Source organism: Branchiostoma floridae, chromosome 6 (assembly GCF_000003815.2).
Source record: "Branchiostoma floridae strain S238N-H82 chromosome 6, Bfl_VNyyK, whole genome shotgun sequence".
NCBI lineage: Eukaryota > Metazoa > Chordata > Leptocardii > Amphioxiformes > Branchiostomatidae > Branchiostoma > Branchiostoma floridae.
In genome coordinates, this window is record NC_049984.1 from 18,754,466 (window position 1) to 18,764,695 (window position 10,230).

Genomic DNA, 10,230 nt, shown 5'->3' on the forward strand with positions numbered 1-10,230 from the left:
ACGCCTTAGCTGACTAGTCTTTCTTTAACTCCGTGAACTGTACGTTCCCAGGTTCAAGTGCCGACTACGGAACCACATACTACCAGGATCCCTTCTACATGAAATATCGCAAGTACCACGAGACCAGCGATCTTTACAGTGCAGGAAAAGGTATGAGAAATGCATTGAAAAAATTGTTTGTTTTACCATGATTGCAAGACTGTTTTTAAATGGCTCAGGTACATGTATGCCAGTACTTTCTGGCAACTTTTTTCTGGGTTGCCATCAATTATCATCAACAACCAGCTTTAGATTTTTCTGAAAATTAGCAAAAATGTTAGGGGGATGAATTAAAATACCGGGTAGGTTCATATTGAAATCAGTGGCAGCCATGTGACCAATGAGTCAATTTATATCCTTGCTAAAATACCGCTATTTCAGCAGTGTACCTTACATACAATGCAAGCACATTTTAGTTTTAAACTAAAATCTAATGAAGTATTCCCAACAATACAGTATCATTGATACACAGCAATTTCCATAATCTATAGGCATTCTATTCGCACTACTAATGACACAGTCATAACCGGTGAAAAAGTGTAATGTGTTGCTTCCATCTTCGAAAGTCCTTTTAGAGCTCCTTACAAGCACTACTGCCGACACTGAAGATGAAAACAGACGTTTGCTGTTCGAAATTTGGTTTGAAGACCTGGACTATTTTGATGTGGAGAGTGATGGGACGAAGCTGTGTGAGGTGGCAGACAGGTCACCTGAGGTGGTATGTAAATCTCATTAATACCAATAGCAACAAACCGAAATCTCTAGTCTTCTTCGATCATAGCTCTGTTAATTTGATGTAGCAAAACATGTACAAGGCAATTTATTTCCAAATGGACAACTTTATAGCACAAATTCAATGTACAGTAACTGCAGATTTCACAGAAGTGTAATAGTCACTGATCATGATAACTCTGTATCCTCTTTATAGGGTTGGCCTGAATGCAATGAAGATGGGAGTTCTATGACGCAACTGTTTGCAAAGCTCATCATTCGTTGTCTTCAAGAACGTTCCAAGAACAGAATCAAATTGGAGGACCTTCAACAGGAGCTACAGGTACCACATCATGCATAAAGTTTAGTCATCAGTCAATTCCTTAAATGCAGCAGTATTAACTTAAGTATAGGTTACTAAAAAGTGTGCTTGGCCAAGGAGATGATGTAACATTCTTAAGTATGAATATGCAATGCAAATACTGTTGCATACAGTTTCATCTTTCATACACTTCTTCGGCAGGTGCTTGTTCAGAGATCAGCCGCCATTGGGCAACATAACACAGTAGTGCCTGATTGGTGCATGTGCTGTCTTTCCCGCAAGCCATGTAAGTTGAGGACATTGTATGTTTTATAATCATTTCACGAGCATCTGGCTTCCATAGTCTTTGATTGATTCAATCTTTTAATCATCTGTCCTTCAACAATAGACCTTGTGATTTCCAAGGGGGCATGAAGGCATGCTGTCTAAACTACTAACATGAGTATTGTCACAGGTTTACTTGCAGAATAAATTCTTTAAAAAGAAACAAGGCTAAGACATTAATGGAATAACAACCATCCTAGCTAGACATTAAAATGATGCTGTTCTCCCCATACAGGTCCCATCCCTATGGCATGTGGATGTGCCTTGTTGTGTAGTGCCTGCATGCAATGCCACACTGAAGCTCTGTACTGCCCTAACCACCACAAGGAAACTACAGGCCTAGGTATGGCACATCTTTGTGACAGAAACCTAAGGCCACACGTTTATTTGTTGATTCTCAGGTTTTGAAAATTAATGCTTTATAATAACTGAATATTTACAGTACGTTGAGGACTGTACCTTTGGTGCACAAAATTTCAAAATGAATATACATGTAGTAAGTGGTAAATATACATATACATGTAGTAAGATGTAAGTTTTCCTTACATCCTTCTGTTTTAATCTTGACCACTCAATTTTATAAAATGTTTGAGAATGAAGGAAATAAATTGGTGTAAATGTACTATGTGGATATCTAAGAAATTATTTGTGCATGAGACTTACTACTTTGCCTTCACTGTCACCATGTAATGGGTTTTCATATCGACCTAATTCAACTGAACAAAGTGAAAAAAAACTGTCAGGTCTACTGAGATAGGATACTGTAAACTTATCGATCAAGCTATGATGCTTGTATTATTATCTTATGTTGCAGGATACAATACATTTGCTATCATTGTTGGGCAAGTGGGATTTGAGGAAGATGCAGAGGGCTTCAAAGATGTTATCACCAATCCCCATATTTGTGGAGTGAGGTAAGTCGTATTACAATTTGTATTCAGTTACTTGCAAGGCTTGAAATACTTCTTCTGCCTACCTTAGTACTAGTTTAACTAACATTCAAAACTACCTGCATCAGACCTGCATTTTTTCCCCTTTTAGTCTAATAGAAGCAATGGTTTGAAGATGTTCCTTGTTATTCAATTTTGAATATTGTATTATTAGCTGTACTGAACTACATGTAACATAAGCATGGAAGGAATCGAAATTTTGGGCAGCTACTGGTCAGGTGTCATCCTCAAGTTGCGGGTTGGTTTTATTGGTGCAACTAAGTACGCAAGAATACATTCGAAATACCTGCACAAATATGGATTCCAGGAAGAATGGTGAAACAATTTGTAACACTAATGGAGGTCCAAATAAAAATCATTTTTTTGCCAATTTCCTTTTGGGCTGTTGCTGGTTTTCTGCAGGTAATCATTGATTCCAATATCAAATGCCTACATTTTTCTTCATAGGGAGGAGAATGTGAAACTTCTAAAAAATGCAACCATCAAAGATGTTGAAGAAGCTGTTGCAGAAGTAGCAGGAAAGATTCAACAGGTGCAGCGAGGCCAGGAAACTTTCTTCATCTATTACCACAGTGGCCATGGGCAGCAACGTGGACTGGAATTCAATCACACAACTGTGTGGTCCAGAAACCTGCGAAAAATCTTCAAAGAAAGTAAGGCAACAAAGTCCCTCTACATCCTGGATTCCTGCATGGCTTCATCTGTTGAAGTCTACACCATGAAAGGACCACAAGAGCACAGCCCCGACAGTGAGGAAACAGAGGCAAAAGAGCAAGAGGATGCAGGTGACAACTTGGGTTGCCAAGGATCCCCAGAGCGTGACATATACATGCTTCCAGAGGGCTCCATGCTGTGGGCATCCAGCAGGAAATCTGAAGCTTCGGGAAAGAAGGACAAGAAGAAATTGAGTGTGTTTACTAAGTACCTCATAAAGGGGCTGCGAGGTGGCAACTGTGGAACAGATAACTGCTCTCACTGCCTGTCCTTCCAGCATCAGGCAAAGGCAACTGGGGCAGTGAACCTGAACCTGCTCCGTGACTATGTCTATGACCATGTCAAAGATGAACTGCAAAACCAACAAATACCATCACTCCAGGGCCAACAGGAGAGGACATATTGGATGGCATATGCACAGGACTGAACAATGAGCAAAGGGCTTTTCCTTTTGACTTTCAGACAATCACAACACTGCCAGTAATGTCAAGTTACCAGATAATTTTACCTCAAAAAAAGTTTGAACCACTGGCTAAGTGTCCTTCTCTGTCCATGCTTTCCTTGTTGTTTTTTTCAACTTAAGGCTCTTGTGACCTTTAATAGGGTACAGTGTTGGTGTGAAGAAAGACAATATTGGAATTTATCATCAGGATCTGAAAACATGTAAAAATAGTTTAATGCCAACAATAGAATTTGGAGATCCAGCAATGTGATAAAACCACAAGGAATTGAGTACAGGCGCAAGCTGCGCAAGCTGCACAAGCAAGTAGTATTGAGGCCTTTTAGTTCTAAGCAGTAACTAACTTTTTAACCACTTTTTAAGTTTTGGAATTTTTCTTATTGGTCTTAAGGACTTAATCAGATGTGCAAAGCTCCTATCAATATGTTAACAGGGAGAAACCGTTCCTGCCTCTATTGCTTGACAATCATGTATAAACTACAGCAATTGTATGGAGATTGACTTTATTCCTACTCTCTGAAATTTGAGTAACATCTATAACGCTGTGTATATCTATGTCAGATCAATGTAAACATTAAATTTGAGCCCATCAAGGCAAGTACGTAACATGCAGAATGAAGAGTCTTAATTGTACAATATTGTGAAAGTTGATGTGGAGAAATGCCTGTATTAAGTGGCAGCCATCAATTTGTTGTGCCTCATCACTTGGTGGAAAAAGCTAATGAGAAGGCTGTGGCCTGGCTGCAGTACTGGCACAGAACGATATGATGATGATCACTTGGTGGAAGCAAATAAAAGCTTGTGTATACTAGTATAATAGATGTTTCTTGGATATCTTCATTTTTTAGAGTGTTGAGTCTTTTCTAATTCACACTCATGTCTGTGTGGTAGAATGTCGTGTGCTGTGGTCTATCACTCCTACCAACACAGACACACAAACACACAAAGCTATACATGTAGGTCTCCTACAAGTTAAAGTAGCACAAGGCAGAATAGTTACGTCCAGTTGTTTATCATAATAGACTTTCCAAACAGTGATACATTGAAAATAACATTGAAATTCTGAAGCATTGATGCAGTGAACTATTTTTCATGTGCTGAATCAAATCAAGTATTTAATTTTTAGGCTTGAAAATAAGATGAATGTGGAGACCTCACTCAACAACATTTTTCATCAAATTACTCCTTCGTCACTTTTGTCCCCTTAGACCTTGAAACCCACTGAACTAGTATTACTGTAGTATGTGGTGCTTGTGGGCTAAACAAATGAAGACACTGTCTTCCTTTTGGGGCTACTTTCTCCCCCAAATGTCCCCCTCCCTCCAGTTTACCTTTCATCATCATTAACTGTCCGTACCGTCCCTGCCTCATGCAGATGTCACTTTTGCTAAGTTGCCCACTCCCAATTACATAGTTGATGTAACTTTTGTGTTGCAACCCCAACCCCACATCACCCTTCAGCCGCCCCCCTCCCCCTTAGATGTCACCCTTGAGCTGCCTGTCTGTAAGGGTGATCTTCTCTCCTGGTTTGAATGCTGGCATGCCCAAATATGGGCAGCTGGCACATCGGAAGGCATCACCAAGGTAACACTGGAACAGAAAAGTGCAAATAAAAGTTAAGATCATACATATGTGAACACTAGAGGCTAATTAGAGGCTAATTCTAAGATCATTGAAGTGGCGCAACCATGAAAGGTAATTTACGGCAGATTTTTTACTCTAATTTGGAAATTTCAACAAAGAAAGAAACAGAGTTATCAAGGATCAATGCAATGTACATGTTCCAGGGTGACTTCACTTAAATGCTAGTATTGTCAATGCTAAACTACTAGATAAGAACATGTCAATGGGTATAGATTTGAACAAAAAGTGAAAAACCATGGCACCCTTACATTTCCACAGGCAGATGTTGCAGGCTTGCTGGCAGTCTTTCCTGGCTGATCACCTTCTAACTCCTCTGCCAGACCACAGGTGCTGTAGGGGACAGGCAAGAAATATTTCATTAAGGAATATCTTAAGTTAGGAGGACATGTTGTAGTTATATTCTGTGGAGTTTACAAAGATTGTCACCATTCTAAATCTGGATTACTAGATCAGTGATTCAAATTTCAGTCTTCATTTCATAATTTTGAGCCAAGATGTACATGTTTCATACAGGCCTGCAGTCTTAAAGAGGGGATGGCATCACCTACCGATTTAGCATGTCAAAAAGCCTTGAGTATTTTGTATTATTGAAATAAAACCAGTCTGTAAAACTCACCAGTTTTTACATGCTTTCCTTTTCTTGGTGTCCCCACCAGTGCCACACTGAGCTAAACATGAAAGAAATAAACAAAATTAATGTCAAAACCCAGCTTCTCTAATTGATTCAAAGCAATGCTACACAGTTAACTGCATATCAAAATTAAGCTGAGAAGAAGTGTACTACATGTACATGAAGAAATCTTATACATGTATACAGGATAGGATACAGAATTGGGATCTTAGTTTTACAATTATTGTATGCTTTCCACTTGTCAAAATCAATCTGTTAAGTGACATTAGAATATTTAGATACATGATACTCGATAGAAATTAGTATACTTTTACTCAGTTTTAGACTGGGTAAGTGCTGGAAATAAGATATGATAACCTCTTAAGATACAAGACAACCTTCACACCGAACTCACCCTTTAAGGAGGCAGGGTCTGGTTTCTTCAAGTCTTCCTCATCGAGAAGTTCATCTGGGTCAAGGAGATCCTACACGAGTCAAGACAGGCAGAGAAAGTGGTCAGTGTGGAAGGAAAGGATATACTCATCATTAACTAAAACAAAAGCAACTTCCAACATAACTGTTCAAATTTTTGTTGTCTTATATTGTTTAAGGTTACAACATACTTGCTAGATACTGTAATCTACTGATGTGTCAACAAGTGTTTGTGGAACTCACAATGTCATCATCATTCATGTCTACAGCCGACAAACTCCAGATCTTGGCCGTGTTCTCATCCAGCTTTGGCTTCTCTACTGTAAAAGAGGAGACGCATTAAATGAAGACAGATTTGCTGGCAAATACAACATACTTCTCTCTCAAACCTCCAATCACATGTTACCCTTGCTTGTCAATACTTACATGTGTCACTTAAAAAAAATGTGTCACTTAAAATATAGACTATGACATATAAGCTATAAATGTACACTTTACTTAATTGTCATTTAATACATTTAACAATAAAGGAACTAATGTAGAATCACATTGAACACTTGGACTAAATTTCAGTTGGAAAGTGTCAAGGTGTCAAAGAAATGACACATTGAGTATACGAATTATTGTCTTGTGATGTGACTACAAATGAGTAACTTGCCTTTTTTGGCATATAAAAACTTACAACCTGTAGTAGTAGTAGGTTTTAAAGAACACTTGCAGATAGATGTGCAACAGTCAGGTGTGATAGGTCGTACAGTGTAATATAACCAGCTGCTGCCGTGCCTGCAAAGCTGGTGTGTTACACCGAAGGGCGGTTATACCGGCTATATAGATACAGATACAGATAGCTGCATCAAATGAAGTAGTGTATCCCGTCATGGTTTGTGCACAAAAGACAATTGAATAACACAAAAACTTACCCTGTTTTTTCTTAGCAAAAGAGAGTGTAAGTTGTGCACTGGAGCCCACTTCATAACTGGGCTTGCTGGCTGAAACCTCAACAACTTGGATGCCATCTACTGACAGGGCTTGTTTCAAAAGGTCATGTTCCTGCTGGGACAATGAGATTTCTTTTGCCTGTATGAGAGGAAGTAAACAAGATATGTTCTTGATGTCTTTTTGAATACCTTTTTACAATATGATGGTGCATGATGTATCTGACGTCTAATGTAGAAGAGATAACGATTATAATATAAAGTTTGCTGACTTTTTAAACAAGTTCTACTTCACATATAGACACATTGCATAGAACTCAACTAAAACTCAACAAATATCACTAAATAGTACATTTAATAAGAACACAAATCCTGATGATAAATATTATATTATTATATGTACCTCTCACATATCAACCTTTATTTGACCTTTCCCTATAATTAGGCAGGCTCCTGACAGCAAATTAAAGCATTATGGCCAACACTGGAGGGAGAGGCTTTTAGATATAATCCATTCAAAACATTGCAGGAAAATATTCCCTGTAAAAAGACATGTACTCACCTCTGACACACTGACCATCCCAGCTAGCTTCAGACTGGAACTCAGTTTTGCTGCAGTTCTCAATGCACCACCATTATCTGAAACAAGGAAGGGTTGTTTGACACTATAAAATGCAAACATTCACATATTCATTTATATTATCATAGGACAGTTGTTTTGAAGAAAGAATACATCAGGATTTGGAGCACACATCCGTATAAATTATGATAGTATAGTTCAACTTAATACTGGTATATCAATCAGACAGACTGTGGTATGATGTACCTGTGCTGACTGTAGGCTCACACACCACAGCCCTACCACTGGGCTTCAGTAGTCTGGCCACCTCTGCTAACACATCTCCGGAGTGGACGGTTATGGGAGGGTTAATCGTTCCTGACAGGACAACGTCAAACGTTGAGCTACCGTGGTTTGCTGGAAAGAAAGGGATTCTGGCTGTTAATGTCATGTTTTGTTTTGCATTGAGAGTTCATATCAACCTGTGGTTACCTGTGCGCGTAGGTCAGGGGGTATGTTGTAATATTAATAGTCAATGTATAGCTAGTATATTGTAGTCTGTGGATAAAACAGAGTTAAATTACACTTTGATATTCCTTCAGTTTCTGAGGATTGGTACAGACTTTAGGGGGCAACAGACAAAGGACTCTGAATCATGGTCCATAATCATAAAGGTATGACACTTAATTCTTAAAACAAGATGTCAAAACAATTCAAAGAGTGTGCGTTCCTACATGTATGTCTAGCTATCTTTGATTGTAATGACATGAATTGAGACTTAGAGATACACTTTTTAGAGATTCAATGCATTGTTGACTTCCTTTTTTTTAGACACTAGTGTAACAGTGGGGGGTCTAAGTAGCGCCAAACAACCATGCCAATACTATAGGCTGGTCAGCAATGTAAGAATACCAGCATAGTGGGAAACCATACTTACACAGTAGCAGCCTGTCCACATGCTCCACACGCACATGACCCTTCTCTCCAACCTTGGTCTGAAGATTCCCTACTGTCATCTGGATGGTGTCCCCGGAGACTGCCCCACCCCACAACAACAGCACTGACTGTCCAGGGTTTACATACTCCATGTTTGGGGATCCTGGGTGGGAACTTCCAAGGAAGAACTGTCACAGAGAAAGAGAAGCAAATGAAAAAACGTTACATCATTTCATACATACATTTTATGGGTAAACTCCAAAGGCCCTGTGAGAATTTGGTCATGTGCCACCGACTGGCACCCACTGTCAACAGACAGGAATTGACTAGCATGTCCGCACTCTCGGACTTCCCTCAGCTTATCTCTAAATGGTACACTTGCCAGTATCTTTATGAGAAATTTACTGACACTTTGACATAAATCACTACGAAGTTTGTACCCCTGTCGAAGTATGGCCCCCACGGGAGGGGTCCATACTTCGACAGCCGTTCTAAGTGGATGCGCATGGCTTTTGTCATTAACTTAATTCATGTTGTCGTAAATTTGTATAAGAGCAAATTCTCACATAAATCTGCCCGTGCATTTGTAAGGAAATAAAACTCAACTGCATTGGTTACCAGGGTTCTCCCCAGAGAGTGGAATAAGGGAGGCCCTCCACTATACTCTCAGCCAGCTCCACTATACTATTTTTCAAATTAAGTGTGTTTCTTCCCTATTTTCTTTGTTAGTTTTGCTAAGATTAATGACAATTCACAGATTTTTGTACCAAGTGGCATCACTTTTCCAGTCAGCATTGTCTGCAAAAACTTGTGAATGAGCAAAGATCAAAACAATAGTAGTTTTGCCACTTCACAACAAAGGAATAACAACAGTAGTATATTATACTTGTAGTATTTGACACCCTCTGTCATTGCAAAATGAACCCATTTTCATGAAAGTGCAGCGAGTTGGTGCGGGTTATTTTTGCCAGCCCCTCCACTATACTAAAAAATTCTGGGGAGAACCCTGGTTACCAAAATGTTTGACTTCTCAAGGGCTCTGGGAAAGATAGTTCCATAACTAGTTTCGTGCATTGACACAATTGCTTCAAGTTCAAGTTTACCCAAGGAGGTTACAAAAAATTATGGGAACATAGCTATTCTGTTGTCTTGTGCACGACCTATAAGTATGTGCTGTCTTGCTTCTGTCTTACTGAGACTGGTACCTTGACCTCTCTTTTGTCCATATCTTCTTGCTGTGGTGCCTGAGTAAAAACGTGTTACGCAACGCAATGATGAGTTTGCAAGATGCTCCTTCTAGCCAACTGAGATTCTACGACGAGTACGCAAAACATATTGTGTTTCAATGAGAAATTACCAACCTTTCAAGAACGACAGGTGTTTCCCAAGTCACCAGATTAAATACTAGAAGTATTGGCAAGTCTCGTGGACCGTTATTACGCGTTAAGAAGAGCACAGCTGAACAGTTAGTTGCGGATTTTTCACGATGACCCCAAGTCACCTGTCCCCGATTAATGGCGGATTACCCAAGATGCAAAAGAAATGACGTCAGGATGCCTTTTCTCTTTTATATTCATTCGCCACAGAAACTAGT

At 39.3% G+C, this 10,230-nt stretch overlaps 2 protein-coding genes across 4 annotated transcripts in view; one reads left to right on the plus strand and one right to left on the minus strand.

Annotated features, from left to right (window-relative positions):
- The window catches only part of LOC118418407, a 13,247-nt gene extending 8,916 nt beyond the window's left edge, over positions 1-4,331 (plus strand). For both annotated transcript variants that reach the window (XM_035824295.1, XM_035824296.1), the window contains exons 12-18: positions 52-150; positions 606-757; positions 968-1,093; positions 1,274-1,358; positions 1,632-1,739; positions 2,211-2,310; positions 2,794-4,331. In XM_035824295.1, coding sequence (XP_035680188.1) covers positions 52-150; positions 606-757; positions 968-1,093; positions 1,274-1,358; positions 1,632-1,739; positions 2,211-2,310; positions 2,794-3,487 — 1,364 coding nt within the window. In that variant the 3' untranslated portion in view covers positions 3,488-4,331. The remainder of the gene's footprint in view (positions 1-51; positions 151-605; positions 758-967; positions 1,094-1,273; positions 1,359-1,631; positions 1,740-2,210; positions 2,311-2,793) is intronic.
- Positions 4,007-10,169, minus strand: LOC118418409 (anamorsin homolog). 2 transcript variants are annotated; one of them, XM_035824303.1, is made up of 10 exons: positions 9,998-10,169; positions 8,638-8,824; positions 7,968-8,117; positions 7,704-7,780; positions 7,127-7,283; positions 6,450-6,523; positions 6,190-6,259; positions 5,781-5,832; positions 5,413-5,494; positions 4,007-5,110 (listed from the first exon to the last, which is right to left on the minus strand). In XM_035824303.1, the coding sequence occupies exons 2-10, from the start codon at positions 8,786-8,788 to the stop codon at positions 4,997-4,999; spliced, it is 927 nt and encodes a 308-aa protein (XP_035680196.1). In that variant the 5' UTR covers positions 8,789-8,824; positions 9,998-10,169; the 3' UTR covers positions 4,007-4,996. The 2 variants fall into 2 exon arrangements, with proteins under 2 accessions (XP_035680196.1, XP_035680195.1); XM_035824302.1 differs by having other exon boundaries at positions 6,450-6,526; positions 9,998-10,168.
- Positions 10,170-10,230: the final 61 nt, after the last annotated feature.